The 26,322-nt window shown below is 45.8% G+C and overlaps 1 protein-coding gene across 4 annotated transcripts; it reads left to right on the top strand.

The window, feature by feature from the left end:
- The first annotated feature begins 56 nt into the window (after nucleotides 1–56).
- Nucleotides 57–26,119, top strand: ahcyl2b (adenosylhomocysteinase like 2b). 4 transcript variants are annotated; one of them, XM_029160269.3, is made up of 17 exons: nucleotides 58–466; nucleotides 15,656–15,767; nucleotides 18,754–18,897; nucleotides 19,061–19,161; nucleotides 19,260–19,362; nucleotides 19,593–19,687; nucleotides 19,919–20,025; nucleotides 20,389–20,505; nucleotides 20,590–20,653; nucleotides 20,832–20,920; nucleotides 21,011–21,081; nucleotides 21,572–21,666; nucleotides 21,885–21,983; nucleotides 22,707–22,775; nucleotides 22,863–22,941; nucleotides 23,468–23,588; nucleotides 23,677–26,119. In XM_029160269.3, the coding sequence occupies exons 1-17, from the start codon at nucleotides 131–133 to the stop codon at nucleotides 23,681–23,683; spliced, it is 1,809 nt and encodes a 602-aa protein (XP_029016102.1). In that variant the 5' UTR covers nucleotides 58–130; the 3' UTR covers nucleotides 23,684–26,119. The 4 variants fall into 4 exon arrangements, with proteins under 4 accessions (XP_029016104.1, XP_029016102.1, XP_029016106.1 ...); XM_029160270.2 differs by having other exon boundaries at nucleotides 60–466; nucleotides 15,659–15,767; XM_029160271.3 differs by lacking the exon at nucleotides 23,677–26,119 and having other exon boundaries at nucleotides 57–466; nucleotides 23,468–23,592.
- Nucleotides 26,120–26,322: the final 203 nt, after the last annotated feature.

Raw genomic sequence — 26,322 nt, 5'->3', positions numbered from 1 at the left:
CACGGAGGAAATTTTGACAGACGTCGTGGAACTACATAGACCATAATGCAATCGGCGGTCGTGGCTCCTCCGCTCACATCCGCTTGACTCGCTATCAGTGTTGGAAAAAGGACTTTGTGAAACTGCGGCGATGTCAGTCCAGGTTGTGGCAGCGAAAATGGCAGAGGTCGAACTGAAAGACGTCCCCACCGGCAAAGACCTCCCGGCTGAGTCCCCGCTGACACCGACGTCGGAGGGCAAGAGCCTCGGGAGGAATGACCCGCACGAGGCCGGTTCCTCTGCCGCTGCGTCCCCTACAGCGGAGCCCTCAGCGAAAGCCGGGGAGGGCAGCCTGGGTTTGCTCGCCCCGAACCCCGCGAAGATGCCGCAAGCGTCCGCTATGAAGCGCTCGGACCCGCAGCAGAACGGCGGCGAGGCGTTCGTGAATCGTGACGGTACCGTCGCCGAGGCCCCGCGGATGAAAAAGGCGAGTGAGACGAGGTTTTACTCCATTATTGTTATTATGACTCCCGGCGCGGAGCGGCGCGGGGACCCTGGCATTGTGTGGCGGTGCTAACAGGCTAACAGGTCAGCTGCGTTCAGCACCTTCTAAATGATGGGCTTTCGACACATGTTTACACGCTCATTTACACTGACACTGCTCAAGAGTTTCCAGCTGTTTGCGCCAGTTTTGAGAGAAGGCGCTTTGCTATGTTTGCACATTTTACTCCTAAAGTTTACGCCGGAGCTGGTTTGTAATTGTTTGTGTTTAGAATCATTCATAACAAATGCCGTTACTTTATATACACAACTCTAGTTCTAGTGAACGACAACATTACCTTTATTATTGTTTAGTATGTTTTTTTGCTTTACTGTTGTTGTTGATGTTGTTATCGTTGTCGTTGTTGTTGTTTATCAGCAGAAGAAAAGTCATTTTATTTTGGAGATACGTGGCGCATAATTACAGCGCAGTACTGAGACGTTCTGGATGATTATTGTGTGTTGAGAAAGAGCTTTGCTAAGGTACAGTGTGACCCTGTGAGGATCTGTGCCCCATGCACAGCTGCTTGAACCATGGGACGTTTGGCTGTGTCTTGGCTTACAGCATGTGGACCTCCCTGCGTCTCCCACAGCAGGCAGGCTGGAGGCTCTGTGTTTGTGATCTGACTTCAGCTCAGTGTGTTGGGGATATTCATCAGGCCGGGCAAACTACACGTCATCACAGATTCAGCCTTAAGTGATGCAGTGCCCCTCAAGCTGCGCGAACCCCTTTAATACTCCGTGATTTGTCTTTTAGAGGATCTGGGATTGATTTCTGTGAGGGGAGTCCCTGCCCTTGTGGTTTATTTCAGAGGTCAGGCTGACATAACATGTGTTTTTCTTGGTGAGCAAGAATCAAAGTGCTGCTTGGCTGTGCTCGGGCACTACAAATGCATATATTCTGTTTTCATTTTGCCAAGTCTTGATTGCTACAGACGTGAAGGTGGAGAGCAACGTTCAAGCAAAGAACTGTTTGATAAGGAGTGCTTTGAGCTGATAGCTTTATTCCTTGGATCTCTGATATTCAGAGTCTTTTATAGCCTTGAGTCAATGTTGTCAGATTGAGAATTTGATTATACATGTGTGTATGTTATGGTGTTTTCTGGTTTGGCTTTTAAACGTTTGTGTATTTGTTATTAAAAATGCAAATCTAGATTGTTTCACTCTTCCACTGCAAAATATTTGAACAAAAAGCAGTGAACTGGGTTATTTACTTTCCACCTTGGGAAAGGGTGAGACCTTAGGGCATTGCCAGTCAGATGGGATGCATTCAATACCCACATCCACGTTTAAGCTCTCGAAGATTATCCTGTCCTGTCAGATGATCCCTAAGGAAACCCAGCTAGAAGACCCACGGGGCAAAAGCCGCGTCGTACAGTGTGAAAATGGATGGCACACCAGCAGCAGCAGCAGCAGCAGCAGCAGCTCAGAGCAAATGGCTGAGTGTCCCTCAGACCATCAGGCTGTCAGGAAGCAGGCAGGTGGTAGCGGACCAGCAGCTGGTAGCACCCGGCCCAGAGGGTCCACCGCACTGGGGGGGGAGCGTGAACCCGGACCAAATGGACCGCGGCAGCCACATCTGGATTACTGAGGAGACCAAGTTTGCTCGTAGGAACATGGTACAGGCAGTTAATTTCCAAAAGGTTACAGGATGTGTGTCATTTTATATCTCGAAATGTCTGTTTTCAGCAAAATGTTGTTAAATATTTCAGTAAATAACATTTTTTACAAGAATAAATAACAACTCGTTGGTATAGTTCAGGCATTATGGTGCTTATGATTTCTTCTGGAACCTGGTGAATTTACAGAAATATTATCGTTTTATCTGCTTTTCATTAGTATGAGTAATGCAATGGATGTTCTTTATGCTACCAAAAGCTTCTATTTGTCAATTTGTTTATATATTCTTATGTAACAAGGAACTGAGGGTTCATTGAGAGTCAAAAGGGTTATATCTGGTTGTAGTGCATGCTGCTGTTGTTGTTTTTTCCTGTGTTCAAATAACGCAAAGATGAATACATTTGAGTAGTGGATAATAAATGCATCCTGGCCTTGAGCATCTGCTGAAATGCCTGCTGCTGTTAAGAGTGAGTGAAGCAGTGGGGTTGATGATGCAAGTATGCAGTGCCAGCAGTGTTAAGTGACTGAGTGAGTGGATGACTGGCTAGCTTTTAATCCATGCCTTTATCATGTCGCCACATGAGGGGATTAAAGGGACCTCTCCCTGCTGTAGCTGGGCCCAGATGTAAGCTTTGTGCGTCTGGTTGAATACCGCGTGGCTCGCTCCGCGTGTGTCCCGTAGCTGCAGGGCAACACCTGCAGCTAGGAGGCAATGAAAGGAGCAGGTACGAGTTCCAGCGGGCCTAGATGATGGCATCTTCTGCTGGCCTTGTGGCCAAGACTGCGGCAGGCCTTGTTTTTTAGCCTGATATTGAGTCACTAGTGTCACCCCACTGATGGATAATGGTGATGCCCTATTTTAAGCAGTCGATTCACCTGTTGAGCACACTGCCTCAACACAGTCCCTTTGTTAAACATTGTGGGGCTCACTCAAACAATTTTGGCCTTTCAAACAGGTTTCAAACAACCATACAGGGAGATATTTTTGAATGGCTGCAGAGAACACATGTTATCCCTCTCTAATAAAATGTTATGTCACCCTCTAAGCCTGTATTCTTGGTACTGCTCACTGGTTAACAGGCTTACAGTTACTAGTGGCTGCTCAGCCTGAGAGCCAGCCTTGTGAAAGGCTAAAATCAAACTGGGGTGTCTGCATATATTCTGGAGTGCTTAGTCTCTATGTGTTTTTGTGGACCTCTAGTTGTTTTCTCTCCCTCCATACAAAGCCTGTGTGTGTGGTGTTGTGTAGCGGTTTTGAGATATAAAAATAGGCAGGATATTGCTTGTTGACAGAACTTGGGCCTAAAAATAGTCATATAGTAAAGTCTGAGCCAAACGGAAGCCCTTGTCTATAACTGTATATCAGCATCTCAAAGGATAATTAGTCACTGCTCTGTTTCTTGTTTCCCAGTAGATGACTGTCTCATCTCAGCTGAGTCAGTTTGTTGTCATAGCCTCGCGCGCAACTTTTTTGGCGAATAACTGTTTGAGTTGTGCCTACGATGAACGCACATTTGCATTTAACTGCCATCTGCAAACGCTTTACCACGCTGAGCCCCAGTGTTTTTATACGTTCATAAACGCACCCGAGGAGAGAAATGTGTCAAGGGGATGTGAATTTTCAAAAGTGTCCCAAGAACTAAAGGAAGGAGGAAGAAGTTTTCTGTCCTTGTGAGTTGAGCTCAGAGGGCACGGGTGAGCAACGTACAATATTAGTTTAGAGAGGTGAGAATAGTGAGAAACCTGCTCGTTTGGCCAAGAACAATGTGTTGTAGAGAGAGGGCGTGAATTGCAACAGCTGCCCCGTTATGCCTGAACAAAACATGGCAAATGAGTTAAGATCTGATTCGAGGTCAGTGGAAAACCCGGGTTCCTAAAGGATAAGGAATTTACAACACATGTTCTATTCAATACTTTGACGTGTGTGTGATCACTGTGAAACTCTACCGAGCTGCACAACAAGGAACATGTCTCAAAGAAGATCCTCATCTCAACACAGTGGTGCTGTTGTGTGATTTAGGCACATCTTGGCCCCCACCGCGCCTTGAGGTATCAGTCACTTACTGAGCATGAGTAAAACTCTGGTACACTCCCTCCATTCGTCCTCGGATTACCAGGTCACAACATTTTGTATGTTTGCCTCCCTCACCCCCCTCGCTGGTTCCACTGGTCCTGTTTCCCTTATGTAACCCGGGGTAACAATGCCGCCTTTGCTGCGTGAGTAGTGCATCATCGGGCCTACTTAAAATAAACCAGGACGTCTTGAGTTACAAACCAGCCTCGCCACAGGGCAACTCTTGTTCCCCCTGTCGGTCTTTTTACAGCCCCAATGTGTCCCCGTAAAGTGTGACTGCTGCATCTGCGTGATCTCCCCGCGCAAGAATCTCAGCACCTCACAGCGAGGACGTGTGAAATCGCACCTCTCTAACCATCTTCATCCACGCCGCCGAGGCCGGCTCGCGGAGCCGTCCGTCGCTGCTTTACACCAGTTTGAGTTTCCGTCACCCAACAGGTTGCCAGATAGTCATCTCTTCGCTGTCCAGATGGGATTTTCTAGCAGCTACGTTGCGGTGCGGATGCAGGATTAAACTGAGGACGTAACACGTTAGCGCAGATTTCTTTTTTAAACGCTGTTTTGTTGTAGTCTGCCTTCGTCTCACGTGTGACATCTTTTAGCTGGCAGTGGTTATTTGTTTGTTATTTGAGTCCCAGTGTGTCACATGAGATGTTAGTATGTTAATCATGCTATGTTTGCATGAGTAACGTCAGTCAAATAGTCCAATGGCCAGGAGCACTTCCACTGGTCATGGCAGACCTTTTGTGACATTTCCAAACAATAGTTAATTTGGGTGGCTGCCATTATAAGTGAAGCTCAGGGTGAAAGAGAAGTGTATTGATCTGTTATCTTCTGCTTATGATTGAGCTGTTATCCCATGTTATATTTGTGCCAGTGTCTCTGTGTCTGCACTTCCCTGTCCATGAATGTACCACATGCATCTGTGTCTGTGGTTCCCCAGATGAAACTCATTTCCTGCCGCGTCATCGGAGCTGACAGCTCATTGAGTTGCACATCTCTCCATCTCTCCTGGCTTCGTGGAACAGTGAATAGGCAGGGGGGACCGAGTGCTCATTTTTCCTGGAACCCGTGTCTTCTCAAGAAGCCAGCGTGCTCTGACATCTTACACCTGTAGGTTTCGTTCCTAGTGAACAAGCCCGCGAACACCGGCCCTGTGTCTGTGTGTGTGTCCGTGTGTGCACAGCACCATGGCCACAAGCCCACATAGCTGAGTTTATATGGGGATCAGTAGATATCGCTGTGAACAATGACACTGGACTCGCAGCATGACGAGGAATGCGTAGCCCCATGTTGGAGCACTACTTGTGAACAAAGGACCAACATTGTGTTCAAAAAGTGCTGCATCACAAAGGAGTTCTCACAAATCCTGAAATGAAGCCTCACACACCCTCTGTCTGCTCCGCTTCCTATTAGCCAGGCCAAGGCACCGGCCTCTGCCAAGCAGACACAAACATAGAACAGCAGTCATACAAACAGACAAGTAATAATTTATGGTTAGATACATCCATTGTTCTGTGACACTGGGCTTCATTTAGTAAACGTTCTACTAAATTCAAGTTAAAAAGAAACATTAACAGTCGCTGCTTGCCTCTTTGGCCCCTGGACTTTGATCCGGCTGGCCTGTTCTGAAATTCCTCCATGAGCGCAATAAGATTCAATAAACCATAATGTCTTTGCACTTTGTGTATCATTCAATTGGATTCGGTGACCTTGAGCTTTTATCAAGAAGATTTAAAAACTCATCCTGTCTACTAACTTCACAATTCTAATTAAACACAGATCATTGAACCCATATTGGGTTTATTCGCACAATAAACAAGCGCCCACCCTTTCTGTTTGCTATTGATGTAGTTGTGCGTTCCCCAAAGGGGGAGATGCTATTTTGGCAATTCAACACAAAACGTGATTCTGGAAACTTGTTACTATTAAGTCATGTTAGGGTTTCAGTTTTGCTTTTGTTTCTTTTATTGACTGGCATTAACCATATGTTTTCAGTCCATTGTAAGGATTTTATTGACTGGGAGCTGCCTGATAGGAGTGACTAACATTATGAACACGTGTGCTCATGGAGATTGATGGTAGATCTCGGGATATGGAGAGATAGAGTTTATTCATCTTACTTCTCAATCTGATTAAAAGATGGATCCATCATTAGATCAGGTATCTTCTGTATTCCATTTTTTTCAAGATTTGAAATCCATATAGAGTAGGAAAAATAGATTTTTAAGTGATCTGACCAGTGGTAATGCTGATCACTTTGGTGTCATTGTGAATGGAGGTTATTTAACCGCCATTATCGGATGGGAACATTAAGCCTTGGGGCTCTAAACTGTGCTCTAGTTTGGTGTGCATGGGCAACAAGACCCTGTTACACAACTCTAATGTTTGTGTGTGCGTGTGTGCGTGTGTGCATGTGTGCGCGTGTGTGTGTGTGTGTCACCCTAGTTAGACTAGCACACTAAGGGATTTTATTTGGCATTTCAGAAGCAACCCATGCATCTGTAGCTAACCCACTCTGACTCAAACGAATAGGCCGAAACGCTTAAAGAGTGTAGCAGGGGTCGACAGAATGTTAGTTCATTAAAATGGTTTGCCTATTAGAACATCAGAAGCCCAGTGAAAGCTTAAACTGGTCCTTGAAGGACATGCGTAGCCTGAAGTCTTGGCACTCTCCCTCTATTCAGTGGCAGATTCGAAGTGGAAGGCATGTGAACGAGGAGGAAAACCCATCACAGAGAGCCCCTCTCTTTCCCTCTCACTTGTAAAGCAGGTAAGGCTTAATGTCAGTAAGCTCAGCTCCGACATTCATTGTTACCTTATGCTATCAGAGTCTCTTAGTGACAATCGGACCAGGGTTCTTCTGGCCAGGGCTCCGTAGCAGCACTGGGATTAGTCAATGACTCTGTAAAAGATGGAGATTCCCAAAATATTGGTTTTATATCCACAAAAAACTACCACCTGGTTTGAAACCAGTGGTTTTGCTTTGACCCACATCCCAAATTTATCAAGCGACAGCGACATACGCTGTCAGCTCTGCATCTGCATGAAGCCCCGCGCTCATTCACGCATCGCATGCTGACATGAGGGCAGCGCGTCGGTTGGATTGTTCCGGTGCCGGCCCTGAGTTGGCACAAAACACCTCTGCTGTATACTGTTAGCGGGCGCGTGGGCACGTGCTGTGCCACCGGTCATAGGCGAGCGCCGTAACTGCCGAGCGCGTGTGCAGTATGTGCATGGTCATGTTTGATGTCGGTGCGTGCTATTATTTACAGCGTGAGCACTTGTCTGTGTCTATAAATCAGCTGGAGCCGTTCTTGCGTCACAGCTCCCCTCTGGGCTGGACGCTGCTCTCTGATGTGCACACGCCACCTCACGCTAGCTGCCTCCTCCTTCCTCCTCCCCTACTGGCCACTGTGTTCGAGCCACGACTGCTGGAACCACTTTCCTATTTCGCGCCATCTTTCTTCTATATTTGCTCTGTATCTTAGTTGTCTCTGTTCACGCTGACCTGTTGCATAAAAAGGTTTTGTCTGTGAATAACACGTGTATCTTCCGGTGGAGGATAATGAAGCTAGATTGTGTCGAGGTCACAGGATCTGGCTCCTTTGAGTACAACGCAGAGGCAAGTAGTCTGCACGTGCGCTCGTGGAGACAGACGTGCACGTTGCTGTCGTGAGTCAGTTTGCTCCGCTGCTTGACACGTCTCTGCTTTCGCACACCAGAGGGCTTTGCTAAAAGCCAGATCTCGCCCGTCAGAGCAGTGCACCTGATTTTGAGTGTCTGGTTTTCCCTGAAGCCTAACATCATCATCATAGAAGTTACATGCTCACTCTTCAGCTTTTTTTTTCAGTGATTTACTTTATAGGTTTTAAGTTGGATTGTTAGGTAGAATTTCTTTCTAATATAAAAATCTTAGTGAGATCATGTCTTCCCAGATAAGCTTCCCACCCCATTAACCACTAATGAAATTAAAGCAGTATATACAGTAGGCGGTGAAATAGCAAAAGACTTAATTTGAGGTTGAATTCATGTCTAAACGACGCCTGCAGTCAACCAGGGGCAGCAGGACTTGCGCTTTGACAGACTGTCCTACACTTGAGTAATGGAAACTGGCTGGATTGTCATTGCATGTGTCAGTCAGCAGCAGTGTGCTGTTAAAAGACCAGGCCCCGTCTGGGAGAGCTGCACAGATGACTGTCCACTGCCGTTTGACTGTGGCTGCTCTGAAGCTCAGGTGTAGATTTAGGAAATAAACTAACCATCAATCCTAAACACGAAAACCCAAATGGAAATGAAATGTGTTTTTGTTCTTGTAATGAACCCAAGGCTGTCCTCCTTCTCTTTTTTTTTGTCCATCCTGATGCCGTGCGAGTTCACTGCGACGGCGGAGAATCCCACGCTGGCTTGTGTTTGATCTCGCTTCAATTACAGAGGCAGTAAAGTTGTGTAAAGGGTGAGACCGTGTATGCAGAGCAGTCGAAAGACAGGAGAGAAAAACAGGCACCTCCCTGTCTGCTGCAGTCTATTTTGGTTTTTCTTTACAAGCACAATAGTAATCCAAGGATAACACAGCAGAATAAGGCCCACAACTCATTTCATGTGCCGTCCTTTTCGAAAAATGTGCACATAATAAACTGTGGTTCACTGCTGGGTTGGCGTGTGTTGTGGCTGAAGGAGCTGTGGGGGAAATGAAGTAAAGTGGCTAAAATAAGGAGGGAATAAAGCACAAAGTGTGAGTCGTCGACTAAATGTTGAGCGTGAGACATTCGATGCTGTGATGTTTCTCTCGAGTCCTAAAAGGCTGCTTAACAAGGCCGCGTCTGCATTAAGAGCTGAGGCCAAAGGTGCAGGTAACGCAGCTTTATGCTGCTCCATCAAGTTTGTAGCAACGCTCTCAGACACATGGGGTTTATTTATGAGCTGCTTATGGAAGGTCTGATGGACAGTGGGAGGGATTCCAACAGAGTTAAGATGCACATGAACAAAATGAAAACGGAATAAATTAAGACTGGAAGTGTTGACATGCGTCCATGGGAGGCACAGGCTTTAGGTAGTAAACTTATTTTGAGCTTGTGAGTAACTACAAAACTGGCAAAAACATTCAAAGGTCTTTATTAGGGACTTGTAGGAACCAGTTTAGTAGTAGTTCATTTCCATATGGGACGTATAGTCTTGATGGTTATGATTTGCGTTTTCCATCTGTCCCAGGATTTTCTGGCATTAAAGGTCTGTGTTTCTCCTTAAATTGCTTCCAGATTGAGGACAGTTGTGGCATAAGAACTCTCAGGCTTTAGCTTTGAGGGTATTTCCACGTTATGCTTGTAGTGTTAAGCTGTTAACAGGACACATCCCTGTCCCCTTTCCTCTTTTTTTTCCTTTCATGCCAACACACACTTTTCCGGGGCTGCTGGCAGAAGCATAAAGCTATTAAAAGCCCGTTGGAACTTTGATTTGGGAGTATTCATCCTTGCACTTAGTCGATCTGATCTTCTCGGCCTCCTTTTAACTTTGTTTAGTCACCATCAGCTATTACACTGTGCTCATCGCGTGGAGCATCTAGCCTGACGCATCCAGGCACTATTGGGGCACACACGAATGCATCCCCGGTCTGTTTAGTCTCCAGTACGCGTGTGCGGCGCTCATCTCATGTCTGACTCATTCATGCAGCACGATGCTGACTGTGTCCGTCTGATACAAGGTTTCCTGGTCACTGCTACTGTCCCGAAGCCAAGCAGGTGTTGACACAACACTTAAAAAGCTGCAGTTGCAACTCACGTTTCCAGTTAACACTGAACTCTGCCACTGGTACATAATGCTTAGTTTCAGTCCAGTGGTAAATGCTGCAGATCATGATGACTCACCAGTCATGATCACTTTAACCACATATCTAAATTGTTGTCCTGTCCTCTCACTACCTTTCTGCAGCGATTAGTAGCAAACGAGGCCATTATGTCCACTTGGAGCATATAAGGCTGTTTTGTGTGTGTTCCTTGGCTGCAGCTCGCGCTCCGTTGCCAGCGAAGGTGGCTGGGTTCCTCTTGAACTGCCAGCATCCCACTGGCCCCGGTGGGGCAGGACTTCCTTCCCTCTTGTCCCTCTGGCTTTCCTCTCAAAGGGCCACGCATCAGGTCTCTGCTGGTGCGACCTTATTTTGCCTCCAGCGCGTCTCTCCCCTTCTCTCTTACATCACTAGGTAATAGATGTATAGCCAAATGGTTATTGTGAAAGCAACTGAGTGAAATCAACTCTGTAAAGTCTGTGGGGAGTTGCTTTTATGTAACAAATAAATAAAAATAGTTTGGGGAACAGCCATAGCCCCCAGGTCCTGTAATTCACACTATTACATGTTGATGGCTTGTTGTGATGTTAAACTAACAAGTGTTACAACTATTACTTAAAATGTGTTTTTACTGTGATTAATAGTGCTCTTACTGTGCAGGAACCCTCTACTGGAAAACATGGAAAAACGTGTTGTTATTTATATGTCGTATATGTCGTCATATTATTGTAGGTTCATCAGCATCAGGGTTCGTAGCTGCTGGCAGAGGTTTTACATTCATATAAACGCGAACACTTCCGACTAGGCTCTATTTCACTGCACATTGTGTTTGTCTCCAGGACTTCTATGCCATCTTTTTTTTTTTTTTTTTTTTTTTTTAATCTTTTACGGCCCTGTTCCCCACAGGCATTCCTACTTTGATCCTGTTAGACCAGGCAGCAAAGACTAAAACATGTTAAGTGCTGTATTACGCGTCACTTTGTGCAAAGATCTGTGTATTTATTTATTTATTTATTTGTTATGTTCAAAGGCATTTGGCGACAGATGACAGAGATTATGCATGAGTCTCTTTCCTGTCAGTCCCTGATTTTTATAATCATAATTTCACAGTATTGGCTTGACAACATGGGGAAATAGGCACACATCACATTTCCAGCAGTGACCTGGAGCCCACACGGCATTTCTTCTCAGGTGAAGGTGAAAGTGAAGTGCAGAGTTGAATGGGGCAGCGCGAAAATGATTTCTAGGAAATGAAACCGAATAGGCATCCAATTTTGTCCTTATGTCATCACATTTCACTTGTCTTTGTGAAACATCGTGGCTTCACAAAGAGCATGTCGGCAGCAGCGTCCTCTGGGAGGCTCTGTGACGCCGTTGCTCTTTGTCTCTCAGGATTTGCTGCAAACTGCTACTGTCTGCCCTGAGGCTGTAGGCCTGTTCATCTACTGCAGTCCAGCAACACAGCAGGTAGCGGGATCCGGCTTTCAGCTGTATGCTGGCTGCTGAGTTCTGGATAGATGGACGTTTATTTGCATCTTCGTCAACCCACAGAGCTCTATTAAGGTGTTTTTATCTTCTAGTACAACTGTAGTACAGACTATAAGGAAATGAGTGTCAGTAGTGAGGTTCAGGTGATGTGTTTATGTGTGCCTGGGACCTTAGGCTCAGCTGAAAACTCAAGAGGCCCAATGTTGTGCTGCTGCAGGAGTCTGCTCCGTCCCACGACCCACCGTGTTTGATTAGGATAGAGTTCCTTCCAACGCAGGACTGGAAACACACAGAAGGTTGAACCTCTTCTGGTCTGAAGCGGCTTCACGAGTTGTCAAGCTGTGCACGAGGAGAAGGCTCCTATGCAGAGTTTCGACAGCGTGTTTTTAAATGTCGGGTGCCTAATTCCGAGTTCAGGTTTCCAGCAGCAACCTTAAGAATGGAATTTTCAATAGGGACATGTTGAAACCCCGCAGTCCCCACAGCTGTGAAGACATAGCTGTATATCTTTAGCATCGCATTTCAGATGGTATCCATGGAGTTATAGCTGAGTCCACACACAAATATAGTGTTGCAACAATATGTCTTCATTAAACATTTACTTGTAAAATACCATGCTGTTGTTTTCTATTTATTACCCACATTGATCTGCCTCCTTCATTAAGAGCATGTCCATGTAAAATCTAAAGTCCATCCCAGAATGCTGGTCAGAATGCTACTACAGTAGTTGGTCACTTCCAGTTTCCCGTGTACCATCCTGAAACCTGCCCCAAAACGGTCATTCATGAGCCGACTGAGTCAGGCTTTGCTGGGAAGAGAACAGGCATGTTTAATCATCCCTCGCTGATTAAACCAGGGAAACGCATGCGATGTCAGGCCTGCGAGCCTCTGGTTATAAATGTTCAGGAGGTTTCATGTTTGCAGAATGAGTGACCTCACTGACGACGTCAGACTTGACCCTGACGCTGCGGTGGTTTTATGGAAGACACCCCCCCCCCCCCCCCCCCACCCTGTTTGTTGTCCAGGTCGCTCTGACGTGGTCTTACTACGAAAGGCTGCCTCTTGAACATGCGAGATTCAAGTTTCATACGTAAACACAAGCTCACCTGTAACCAAATCCACCCTCCTTGCATTGTTTTTTTGTGCGGCAGCGTCTCCAGCTCTATGATGATCTGCATGCAGCTCAGTGAGGAGTAGTATCTGTCCGACAAACATAAGACCTGCAGTTTAATTGTTACTTACATTATATCGGCACCGGAGCACTCCGACCTATGAGAGGTTTAAATCACAGGTCCTGATCGAATTAGGCTTCGGAAGGAAACATGAGGAGAGCACGTCACCTGTTGGGTCTCAGGGGGATGGAATGGAGACAAGCATATAAGCACGCGAAGGTACCGAGGCGGATTCACGCGTGTGGCTCTTTGCTGATTAGTCTTCTGTTTCCTTATATCTCTTGCCTCTTTCAAAATGCACTCGCTCACACCTTTGCACAAAAAGTATTTTGTGAGGCTGGGAAAATAATCTTCATAATTATAGACCTCCACACCTTGTCTGTACTTAATCACAGTTATGCAGTTCTTCTCGGTCATGTTAAAGCGTAACCAGGCGTCGTGTGGCATATTTGGCGATTGCTTGCTAAGTGGCCCCACACGCAGGGCTAGATCTCTCGTTTTTCCCTGCAGGTCCATGTGTTTCCAAGTTGACAGGTGAGCAGGACGAGCTGCTTCTGAAGCGTATAATGAGAGTCGCATACGCTACGTTTTCCCCCGTCGACCCCACAGGCTCTCCGCCCCCAGATGCCTCGGGTCCCACAGCATTCTGCGGCCCTGCCCTGCCCTGCCCTGCCAGTGTCACAGCAAATTTAGAGTCCTATTCCTGTATGTGGGTCAGCAGGTTAGCCACATACCATTGTTGACAGTTTCACTTAATCCTAGATTCTGCTTAATCATGTTGAGTAATATGTACAGAATCTACCTGGAAGCAGGCTTCTTCTCAGGTTTACTCAAAATAAATGGATTTGGACAAGCGATTAGATACTCAGTTAGAATGATACAGTCTGTCTAACTTAATAAAACAATCTGTCTTAGGCAGAAGTCATTCATCATAGCTGTTCAGAGATAACAGCCATTATCTCGTTCTGCTGTGGTTAAAACGCTGCCTGCCCGCCTGCTTGTCTCTCCCTCTGTCTTATTTTGATGTACACACTGATGTAATCTGCATTTCTCACTACTATTTCTCACTTCGGAATTAAGTGGGAGAAACTCTCCTTCCTGGTTTTCTGCTGTTTCCCTGAGCCATGACTCGTGTTTGCAGATGAGTGAATTGAGGCCCTTTTCCGTCTATTATTCACATGTCTTTAACCTCCCAATCAGTCTCCATCCATAATGCAAAGCAGCACGCGGTGAGGTGAGGGAGACAATGGGAAGGTGTTGGAGAGGAGACGACAGACACCTTGATGCTGGTTTATTCAGTCTCTTCTTGTGTTGCGATAGATTCATAGATCTGCATATAGTTTTTCCAAAATAGCTGCCAGTGTTTTGAAAAATGACCTTTTTTGTGTGTTGCTGAGTCATGTAGACCTTTTGCCCATGCAGCACTCTAATGTACTAGTAGAGGAGCAGAGTGTTGCTGTCTCCATTAGTTGGCCTTGGTGCCTGCTGTGCTGCCTTACATAAGGCACAAGCGTGGCCTTCTGTTACTTCAGGATCCCTCAGACATTTTTTGTTGTCATCCTGCTTGCATAGGTTGTTCACATTTAATGGTGACGTGCTGCTGCAACAAGCTACAGCACATTGACTTATGCTTCTGTCTGTGGTGTGCTTGCTCTCATTTTGTGCAGAAATAAGCAAACTGTCATTCTCTCTGGCAGCACTGCCTGAGCTGCCCGCTGCTAATCTTGCCCCCAAAAACATCCCCTGCGTGGATCCTCCCGAAAAGATGATGCAGCTCCAATTTCCCCAAGGCCTCTTTTTATATAAGGACCCATCTTTTTTTCCCCCGATGAGTCAAAGACTGGTCTTTGATAAACTAGAGAGAGGAAGAAACAATTCATTGCATTTTTCTATTATTATATTATTATTTTCTGAGCACATGGTTGGACCAGTTGGTACTGGTTTGAGGCCGTACAGGAGGCAGTGGGAGAACAGGTGCAGAAATGATCAGACGGCTTCTTCATTGGAGGCCTTGAATTAGACACGTGCTACAATCGGAACTGCGTTGCTCTCTCGCCTCCGCACGTGTGGCAGTGCTAAAGAAGGGCGGATGGAGAGGGCGCTGAGTCCTGTGGCTCGGCCCGGCTTTCAGCTAAAGACGACAGCAGGAACATGAGGCCTGGTGTGAGCAGATCCGCCGAGAATGCAGCCTCTGCAGCGTGAGCATGCGGTCGACACCGTCTAAGCTAACGCTTGACTGGAGGAGCGTTTCCAGCTTGTGAATAAGGAAAAACATTTCATCTTCTAACTTCTATTTGATAAAAAGCTTGTTTCCTCCTCAAGGACGATGAGGCTGAATGAGGAACGCCTGCCTTTTGGCTTCTTTTTATTTGTGAAGCTTTTCACCTCCTCCGTCCGAAGGCTGAGGCACTGGCACTGGGCATTACTCAATGACTTCCCTTCGCTCCCATGCAAAAAAAGCGCACATTTCATGTTGTTTTCACGACTCAGTGCACGCACACCCACTAGCATGCCTCGTTATAGCTGCACGGCTTTATTATGGAAATAAGTCAACCATTGATAATGTCTCATATAATCAGTACAGGGAGCAGGATAGCGGCGATGATGTAAGAGTGGAAACTTTATCACAGTCTACAAATCATGGTCTGTTTAGTGGCCGTCCTGTAATAAGCAGCCGAACACACCCCGTCCATTTTACAGATCCAGTTTCAACTGCTGTGGCCTTGGTGCAGGTCCATAAAAGCCTCCTTCATGTTTTTATCTTTTTAAAATCATCCAGACTCCAGGTTATGTGTTCTGTCACTTCTTATTATCCATGTCCTAGTTTGCAAATGAGTGGTCATTGAAGATACTGTGCGTGCGTGCGTGCGTGCGTGTGTAAAGCCTGATGATCATTTCCAAGGTGCCAATGCAGTGATTTATTTGAGTCGGTCTCGGTCAAGTCAGAGAGGAGTGCTGATCTCAGATCTGTGTTCCCCCTCTCCCACTGTCTCCACACAGCAGATCCAGTTTGCAGACCAGAAACAGGAGTTCAACAAGCGGCCTTCCAAGATCGGCCGGCGCTCCCTGTCTCGCTCCATCTCCCAGTCCTCCACAGACAGCTACAGCTCAGGTAAACGCACACGAGCACACCTGTTACGTTTCCCCCACATTTCTGCATCCTCTTAATAAACAGTTGAATGACCCGTGTCCTCCCCCGTCTGGGTCTCATTCCCACACTTTGCAGTTCATGTGCAACTGTGGTATCTGTATTATGGGATTAGCTGCTGGTGGTCTACCGGGGAGAGGGGCGAGAGAGCTTGGAAGTATTGGGTGTCATTTAAACCCAGTGGCATGGGAGACCTAAATCCCCAAACCTATTCACCACTGCAGTGGATGGAGACAAGGAAAGATTAGACCTCTCCAGAAGACTTCTGGGCACAGGGGGATTGAGTTGGTTGTTAATTTACAGCTGCAGGTGGTGCACATTCAACAAAGGTTAAGTACATAACTAAAGCAAAATAAGTCTAGCAGAGACCAGTTTAATGGCTGCAAGGTAAAAAATAAAAACATAAAGATGATGGATTTTGTCAATTTTTATGGCTCCTCAACCTGCAAAGTGATTGTGTTCAGCTGTCTGGTGCTCATGCTGAAAAATGGTGCACTTTCATTCGATGGAAGTGTTGTCCCTTAAGAGAAACTGCACAAATGTGTTTCCATAGCAACCATTCAGCCTCTTTTTAAAGGGAGCCCAAAAGCCCCCTGCTCAAATTTAGCCGTGATTTGTGAAAAAAAAAGGATTAAAGTTTTATTCAGCTGAATCATCTCGCCCACAGTACTTTTCCACCGTGTCCTAACACCTCCCGTCCTGTCAATGTGTCCCGACTGTTGATCTCTGACTGTCACAGAGGCAAGTTGTGCTGGTTAAATTTAAAGCTAGAGTTAGAAAATGGTTAGCCTGTCCAAGCCTGAGGGGAAGCGTGTGAAACTAGCCCGGCATTGTCCAAAGGTAGCAACTTGTCTACAAGCACTTCTGTGACCTGCTTGTTTGAAGAAACAATGGATTGATGATTTGCTACAGATTCCAGGGTCCAACTGTTACCCCCATGACCCGACTCCAGATAATGTTACTGAAGATGTAATGATGGATGATATTCCACTTCTTTCTTTTTACACTTTCCATGCAAGTGATGAGTAACTAAATCCATGTCCTCACCTTATATTAGGTGGACTGATCCAGTGAAGTGTTAGTTTACTTTGTCGTACTGGCTTTCTATCAAGTTTAGAAATGGTTTTAGAACTTTGCAAAGTTACATGTTTGAAAAAAAGCAATTTACAACAACAGTCAAATCCAGGAACCTTTTTATGCACATAATTATTTTTATAGACAGACCTAAATATTTGTGAACCTGTCCATTCAAAAGCGTGAGGTTGCCAGGCAACCAGTGGAGTGTCTACAGACTGCAGGGAAGCTAAGAAGCACACTGTGGTTTCCAAAATGTCAGACTGCTCCTTTATGTTTAAGGAGCAGTCAACCTTTCCTCCCATCATCACTGCACCGAGCAGCAGAGGCACAGGCTACAGGAGCAGCTTCATGATTGGACTCTCTTTGACTTCCTGCTGTGTTGTGGTCACTCACATGGCACGGGGGCCTTCTAGTGAGACCATTAACCTGATGAGTTAATCTCTGTCTGATATCTGTTTGGGCTAGGGGGCAGAATATGATGGACAACCAGATGGATGCCAGATGGACAAATGGACTTTCAGGCGGCATTAGCGCACAGCTGTGGCGCGTCCCTTGGGCCAGGGGTGCTAAAATCGCCCGCTCAGCACTCTTTCAGAGAAAAGATGAATTACGGAGTTCCTGTAACTCCTCGGCGGCTTTACACACGCCAGTCTGTGTTAGCTAGAACAAAGACGTCTGTCAGCAAGAAGAATTGGCCACAACAGTCTAATTTAGTTTATGACTTTATGAGTTTATAACAGGTGACGGTGATTGCTAGTGTCCTTTCTTGTTAGTTTGATTCTATTTAATAGTTATATATATTTATTTATTAACGCAATTAAATTTTTAATGCAATTACTTGGGCTACATATATTTCACTTAGTGAAAAAAACTAATTAAATGATTGGTTAATTAAGTTAATTAATCCCTTATCTTCTGGGGATGGACATAATAAATAAAATCCTTATATCCTTATACATCCTTCTGTTTTTTTGCCTAAGAGGCATTTGCTTGAACACTATCCGTGCCTTTCAGTATCGTTTATGTAGGTACCTGCCCACATGACCTCCAAGTTCTGTTTAGCTCACACTGTCCCCCACCTTCTCCTGCTGTCAGTACGGATGGGAGATTTTCCGTAAGATCCTGGATTATTACCTCCCTTTCTTTTTCAGGCCACGGTACAGTATGTTCTCTAAGTTCAGTGTTGCAGTTCTGGAACAGAATCTGATTCGATGTTGGATCCTGGTCGTTTTGAAAAGCCTGTAGGAGCGGTGCTGGCATCACGTACCTGCCTTACGCACAAAGGAACACACCTGTGCACTGAGTCATCCTGAGTCAACCTGAAGCAGCGCTGTGCTGGTGGCACTGGTGTTTTCACATATTGGTGTTCAAAAGATTTGTACTGTTTACTTTTCACTGCATGTTAGAAGGGAGTTCCTTTCGTTGGAGGAAATAGTTTTTGCAACAGCTTTATAATCAATTAAGCTTGCTGCTGTGCTGAATTAATGGCCTACCAAATTGCAGGGTTGAGGAAAAAGTACAGGCTTTATTCACAGTGAACGAGCCAAAGGCACATTGTGTTTGTTTTGCACTTTGAAACCTGAAAAGCTCTTAGTAAGTGGAAACGAAATCCTGATTACAAGAATTTTTTAAGCTGAAATGCTAAAGATTTGCTGATTTCGTGATGCTTTTGCTTGTTGCACATGCCAGTAAAGCCTGATGAACTTCACTGTAGGTAGCTACTTCTGGCAGTGAGCTTTGTGACACAATGCTTCATTGAGGAAATCATCAGGAGACATATCAAATCAAAAACGGAAATGATGCAGCCCCACAGAATGTCAGTTTTTATTGTCTTATTTGATCTCTTCATTGATATATATCTGCTTGTTTGCAGCGGCATCTTACACAGACAGCTCTGACGACGAGACATCTCCTCGGGATAAGCAGCAGAAGAACTCCAAAGGCAACGGGGACTTCTGCATCAAAAACATCAAACAGGCAGACTTTGGTCGCAGAGAGATCGAGATCGCTGAGCAAGGTAAGGAGCAACAGGTGGTTTGATGGGCTGGCAAGCAGAGACACGCAAATTGATCCCTAATTATGCAAATGCAAAACATGTCAAATGAACCCTGACTGTGCTTTTAGCAAGCCTAAATGATACAAATTTCTGAGCGATCCAGCTGATTGATTTCCCCTTTCAGAGATGCCGGCTTTGATGGCTCTGCGGAAGCGAGCCCAGGGGGAAAAGCCCCTCGCCGGTGCCAAGGTGGTGGGCTGCACCCACATCACCGCTCAGACTGCCGTGAGTTGCAGTGCAAAGATGCACACGCTCAGTCACAGCTCGACCCACGTAAATACTCTGTAACACTGAGCAAAGTTGACGCTCCCCTGTCTCCTCAGGTGCTGATGGAGACTCTGTCCGCTCTGGGGGCACAGTGCAGATGGGCAGCGTGCAACATCTACTCCACTCAGAATGAAGTCGCAGCTGCCCTGGCAGAGGGAGGTGTGTGTGTGTGTGTGTGTGTGTGTGTGTGTGTGTGTGTGTGTGTGTGTGTGTGTGTGTGTGTGTGTGTGTGTGTGTGTGTGTGTGTGTGTGTGTGTGTGTGTGTGTGTGTGTGTGTGTGTGTGTGTGTGTGTGTGTGTGTGTGTGTGTGTGTGCCCCTTTTACATCACTTTGCTTCTGTCTGAGGGTTTTGTTCCACAGCGTATGAAACACTACTCTTCCCTCTCTAGGTTTCAGCGTATTTGCATGGAAGGGTGAGTCAGAAGACGACTTCTGGTGGTGCATTGATCGCTGTGTCAACGTGGAAGGCTGGCAACCCAACATGGTAGCACCCCTACATTATTAATAACATCTGCAAAAACACCACAGTTTTTGTGACAGCCAGGTGTTGTTTTAAATGCTTGGGCGGGTATTTTTATGTTTGTAAGCTGTGGATAAATGTGCGTAAGAATTCACGTCAGACTGTGGCAGCAATAATGTTTTAAAAATAGTGCATTTATGATTTTATTGGTTAAAGGTTCTTAAAATTTCCACTCTCAATCTCTGATCGTGTCAGATCCTGGATGACGGCGGAGACCTGACCCACTGGATCTACAAAAAATACCCCAACATGTTCAAGAAGATCAAGGGCATCGTGGAGGAGAGTGTTACTGGTGTGCACAGGTAGGCGAGCAGCAAGTCCACAACAAATCCTCATTGTCATCATAAATAGCATCTCTGTAAAAGTATTAAATACTCAGTCTGCTTTGTGAAAACTCTTTTTTTCTTATTTTCATTTGGAATTAAAACCATGAGTGTAGCAGTCAGACACAGATGTGTGGTAGCATTGCCATCTAGTGGTGACAGCACTATTTATAGTTGAAATGTTCACTGTCATTTGTTATTAATTTATAAATAATTTCAATCTTAAAATTTACGTAACCACTGTTGAGAATAATGTGCACAGCCATCACTCACTGTGAGAAGTGATCTCTCCCCTGTCATTGTTTTTTTTATTTAGTTTGATTGTGTTTTATGTGTGTTTAGGTTGTATCAGCTGTCCAAAGCAGGGAAGCTGTGTGTCCCTGCCATGAACGTCAACGACTCTGTAACCAAGCAGAAGTTTGACAACCTCTACTGCTGCAGGGAGTCCATTTTAGACGGGTATAAAGAATAGAAGATAATCATGAGGGACAATATATTGGACTGCCAGTAAAATAATAGTTTTCAACTGTTTTTCCCCCTCAGCCTAAAGAGGACCACTGATGTGATGTTTGGGGGCAAACAGGTGGTGGTGTGTGGATATGGAGAGGTAAGGTTGACTCATATTCAAATATTAAACAGTCCTGAATAGAAAGACTCCATTGCTGTTGTTACTCTTACAGCACTAGGATTTATAGTTTCCTGTGTAAAGCGATCTCGCTTGTCCAGTTACTGACATGCATCATGCTCAGTTTGTCTTTATGGAGGTTGATGTTAATATCCCACAGGTGGGAAAAGGCTGCTGTGCTGCCCTCAAAGCCATGGGCTCTATCGTCTACGTCACAGAGATCGACCCCATCTGTGCCTTGCAGGCCTGGTAGGAGTCTTCTCATGTTTATTATGAATGGGTTCCACTGCTGACGTGACATCAGCCTGACGTTCTCATTTCCCATTTGCCCGAATGCAGCATGGACGGCTTCCGCCTGGTGAAGCTCAATGAAGTCATCAGACAAGTGGATATCGTCATCACCTGCACAGGTCGGTTCAGGATCAGAGGAATAGCCCATCATTAGTGCCCAAGTTCCAGCATGAACACGCAATTAGAGCAGAGCCGCGCTGTAATGCTGCCAGCAGGCTGTCTTCAAGGTGAACGTGCTGATGAACAAAAATAATAAGGTCCAATGAGATGCAAGGTGAGACAACCATTTGCAATAAACCCTATGAAGCAGAAATCAGACTTGTTGGTTGCCTAGTGAATTAATAATGCTGCTGTGGAAAAACCTGGGGCAAAATAAGTTACTGGTAGATTGAATCATTATGATAATAAAGGAACCCAACAGTTTTTTCACACGGAAATGAAGCATACAACGATTGATGCAGATTCTGCAGACTAGTGGTAGACATTCGATTTATATTCCACTTCTGGCTAAAAATGTCTGAAACACGAAACCTGGGGTTCCGTGGGTCAGTCCTAACACACTGTCTTAAACTTTATGCATCTGGCCCTGTTTCTTTTTTTCCCTGCCAGGCAACAAAAATGTGGTGGTGAGAGAGTACCTCGACCGCATGAAGAACGGCTGCATCGTCTGCAACATGGGCCACTCCAACACTGAGATCGATGTGGTCAGTTCCCAGCCAGCACCGACTCTAAATGCATTTTCATATTTTGTCTATTGGTTCGTATCAATGTTGTTAGTCAGAACGGTTGCATGCTGCGTTGTCCTGCTCCCTTATTAGCCTAGCAGAGCCACAAAAATGAATCGAAGAGATGCTGCTTTTGTTTCTTGGACGCATAATAGAGCAAAGGTTCCTCACTGGTTCATGTGTGGTTGGTGTTGTAGGCCAGCCTGCGCACTCCTGAACTGACCTGGGAGAGGGTGCGCTCTCAGGTGGACCACGTCATCTGGCCCGATGGCAAGAGGATAGTCCTGCTGGCGGAGGTACGTCCAAACGCTGGCATTTAACAGAGATTACTCTGATATGTTGTCGAGGATCACTCGCTTGTTTGTTATGCGTTTTCATCAGTGATGACACCGTAGAGTTACACCCAGTCACATCAAAGTCTATCAAAGGAACCAATTATGTAAGATTTTAAGGGCTCGTGCAGACTCTCATTAGTTTCACAATGTGTCAAAGCGTGACAGAGTGTGACAGGACCACACAGCCAAGCCGACGACTCATTAATGCCTTTGTCTGCGCTGCTCTTTGATCTGCAGCAGATTTTAATCATTAGAGCAGCTCCTCAGTCTTCACATCACTTCGGCTCCTCTGCCTCCAGATCTCACAGGGTCCCGAATGTTCTGAACCAAAATAGCATGTTATACTTTTTAAAATTCTAGTAAGGTAATCGACATGCTGATGCATCTTTTGAAACGGCATCTTCTTCTATGCGGCTGAATTGAAGATTCTAATGGATGCTGCTCATTCTGCTTTCATCATGCATCATCAGTGCAGCCGTTCTCTGGTCCCCCTTCTCCTGACTGCAGGCTGCAGAGTGTGTCAGTGTTGTGAACTGCATGTCTGCAGCACATTCACTCACTGCACTGCACTGCAGCATCTGAGATAACTACCAAAAATAACGTGGCTGGTACTGTTCAGTTCCAATGTTTGTTGTGGGCTACGCGGGTCCAACTTGAGCTTCGCTGCTTTTGCTTTCTCACCAGGGCCGTCTGCTGAACCTCAGCTGTTCCACCGTACCCACTTTTGTGCTCTCCATCACCGCCACCACCCAGGTGAAAATCTTCCCCCTCATTTATGCATAATTTCTGAAAAATGTGTGCTGTTGTTGCTGAGAAATGCCGCTTCTCCTCTCTGTTCAGGCTCTGGCTTTGATAGAACTGTACAATGCCCCCGAGGGACGCTACAAACAGGATGTTTACCTGCTGCCCAAGAAGATGGGTAAGATTTGTTTCTAGCTAGAACTGTGTTAATGGAATGAAGGCTCGTGGACATAATAACCTTGTTTGCTCCACAAGGAGCCACCATGCAAGGAGATGAAAAGATGACACAGATCAGGTTCCTTTTATCTCTATAGACATCACAGTCTCCCTGGATGGGCGCTTTTCACACTAAACAGGTCCTGTGGGGCCACATAGTGTGTAGCATGCTGTCAGCATCGCCTGTCACTTTTCTTAATGCTCCGTCGGTAAGCGCAAAGGGATAGACGAGAGCCAAATGTAGGTCATCCTTTCTGCGACTGCTGCCGCCGCAGCTCGCGCTGGGCCCAGAGCGGTGACGGAGGGAGAGAATGAAACGGCATGAAAGGGAAGTGTTGACATGAGAAAAAGTAAAAGACGAGACGAAAGCTCGTGGGAGAAAGAGGAGGATGACACAACGGGACGGGACGGGACGTTGACCGCTACAGCTTTCAACACACTCCCAAAGAAACGCTGACATGCCTCTCCTCCTCTCTGTTGCCTTCCAGATGAGTACGTGGCCAGCCTTCACCTCCCCACGTTCGACGCACATCTGACAGAACTGTCTGACGAGCAGGCCAAGTATCTGGGCTTGAATAAGAACGGGCCGTTTAAGCCCAACTACTACAGGTAGGAAGATGACAGTGGTGGTTTCAAAGATAGTCCTGTCTGAGGCAAATGTTGGGAGTCATCCTAATTCCTGTGCTCTCTCTTAAAGGTATTAGACCAGCAGAGGGATGAAATACCAGTCTGAAAATGTTCACGAATGGCACAGACTCAGAGGGTGAAGAGAAGGACAAGGAGGACGAATGGACAGAAGGGGTCAAGACACCTGCTTTATATTGGGGGGGGGGGGCTGTGAGCGACCCTGAGGGGCTGAGGGATGGGGCTTTCCCCTTTTGCCTGTGGCAGCCATTTTATTTCCATACGCTCGACACCAGTAACATTTCCTGTAACTCTCGACTCTGCGGAGCCTCCGCCACTAGCTAGCTCCCCAGCGGCCCTCGATCCCACAGGAGGCTTGACGTCATTCCACCACTATTGCAGTATCGCTTTCTCTTTAGATGCCCATGTGTGTGTCAAGCCGCATGTAAATGCTCCATCCTCCCCTTTCCATTGCCAGACCTTTTTATTGTTAAACTATTAAAAGCAAAATGATTAACTCTACTAAGACATGGTATATAAAACAACTTGATTTAAAAAAAAAAGACGACAACAATGATTACCTTTTTTCTACTTGTGATTGAGCTTTTGTTCTCTCTTGTGCGAGGGTGGGGGAGGGTTAGGTGGGATCTCAGGGTCCAATCATATCATATTATTTGATCGTTTCATTGCGATTCACCGCTGTGTCTGTTTTTAAGCATTTTTTATGACGTATTCTGTCCTTTTGCATCAGCCTGTACTTGGTCACAGCTTGTTTCGTTCTTTCTTTCTGGGGGTGGCGAGACTGGACCGTGACGGGCTCTTCCTGCCCGTCGCTTCAGCCGTCTCACTGGCTGCCTCGTTTTCGATTTCCGGGTGCTCACGCGACGCCAGTGTTGAAGTAACAAGTATTTATTTCAGGCTAGTGCGAGCCGACCGGTTTCTTTTCCTTTACCAATCATCATACTGTATTAGAAGCCCGTCAGGCTGTCGGAGGGGTTATACTGTATATTTTAGATATTTATATAGAAACAGATTTGTTTTCCTTTTGCTCTATCTAATATTGTGATTTTTGGGAAATATACATATGTCATCAAGATGATGCTAATGATATGTGTAATAAATGTACTCAAACCCAGATTTTTAATACTGTGGCAAAATACTTGCAGAGAAACCAAACGTGCAGTACTGTCCAGTACTTATACAGATTTCCTTAATCAGGTCCTCACTGAGAAGTATGGTGCTGTTTACATTTACTGTACTCACTATATACACAACACAACTCTTTGGTACCGACAGAGTCGAGGGGTTCGGGCTCAAACCTGAAATCTGTTTTAATGTATTACCTTTTTATCCAAGACTCACATTTACTATACGCCTTTTTAACGCCTTTTCCACCTGAGAGGCTTAAATCCCTCCGCTGTAATGGAACTGCTCGGCCGTCCCCGGCTGACCGGCGGAGGGGAAATTAGAAAGGACTGATGGTCATTTCACTTGGCAGCCGAGTGCACCCCCGTAGCTGCTCCACCTGTGCCCCTGAACCAATGAGTTTGTCTGCCAGCTCTGCTGTGAGAGCAGCGAGTCCTGCAATTCACTGTACTGGATATGAAAAACCAAACGGCGTCATTTCACCACACTTGAACTAATTGAGCACTTGGTCGATTTGAGTAAATGGTCTCCAGTACATTATATATTATTATATTGACTAGAATAGACTCAAAATGAAGGATGTCGGGTTAAAATTCGCTCTAACCTCATTTAGGTACTATATTGACCTGCGAGTCAATATCTCACTCTGCAGATTATCAACAACTGATCTCGTGTCCCAAAACGTCCAGGTCCTGTTCCACAGTTTACATAAATCCACGCACACCCGGTGTGATGCCCCATGTAGTGAGCAGGTCCGTACTGTGTCGCAGCACATCCAGCTTCGTTGTCGCGTCCCCTCGTGCTGTTGAGGGTCCACTGTCGTTGTAGCGTGACCTGTTGTCGGTGTGGTTTTCAAACCCGTTGTCTTAACTTTTGATTTTCCTCTTTTCTTCTTCTTCTTCTTTCTAAGCGAGTGGCTGTTAAGGAGCGAGTGACCTCTACCTCAGAGGTGATTATCAGTGGTGTGCGTATGTGTGTAAGTGTCGTCCGTGTTTGTGGGCTGTGGTTGCTTTGTGGACGGCTGCCTCAGGATCCTAGCCTGCGCGTTAGGGGGATGACACCTTTTGTTTTCTCATGTCGTCAGCCGTGAGCTGACCTACACGTGGGAGGGAGGGGGAAGACACCAGCATCATATATGTATATACGTACGATATACACATATGACAACCTTTAAAAGTATAGGAAGTCAAGAAAAAAAAGAATCAACTTCTTTGTGATGTTGTAAATCCTCACGCTTCAAAACTGGCAAAACTCTCAAACATGTTGAAGTTGTCTAATAAGGTTTTCTGTTTATGTTTCAACATTGCAAGTGATAATGGTAGATGAGCAATAATAAACATTCTGTAATCTAAATAAAGATGTAAAAGTGACCGTCATCCCGTGTGAATCTGTTCCGACCTCGCTCAACCCACATCTGTATGTTTGTTTGTGTGTTTGCTGGGGGAGAGGGGGCCCATGTGTGCAGCTGCTGGAGCCTGTCACAACACGGGTGATGTCGTCGTTGCCAAGGAACAGAACGCATGACAATACAAACAGAATAAGAGGTCAACATTTATTGTCATTGTTTATGCTC

This window comes from Betta splendens, chromosome 9 (assembly GCF_900634795.4).
Source record: "Betta splendens chromosome 9, fBetSpl5.4, whole genome shotgun sequence".
Classification (NCBI taxonomy): domain Eukaryota; kingdom Metazoa; phylum Chordata; class Actinopteri; order Anabantiformes; family Osphronemidae; genus Betta; species Betta splendens.
Note: the sequence above shows the minus strand (reverse complement) of the source record. Positions and strands in the feature narration are given on the sequence as shown.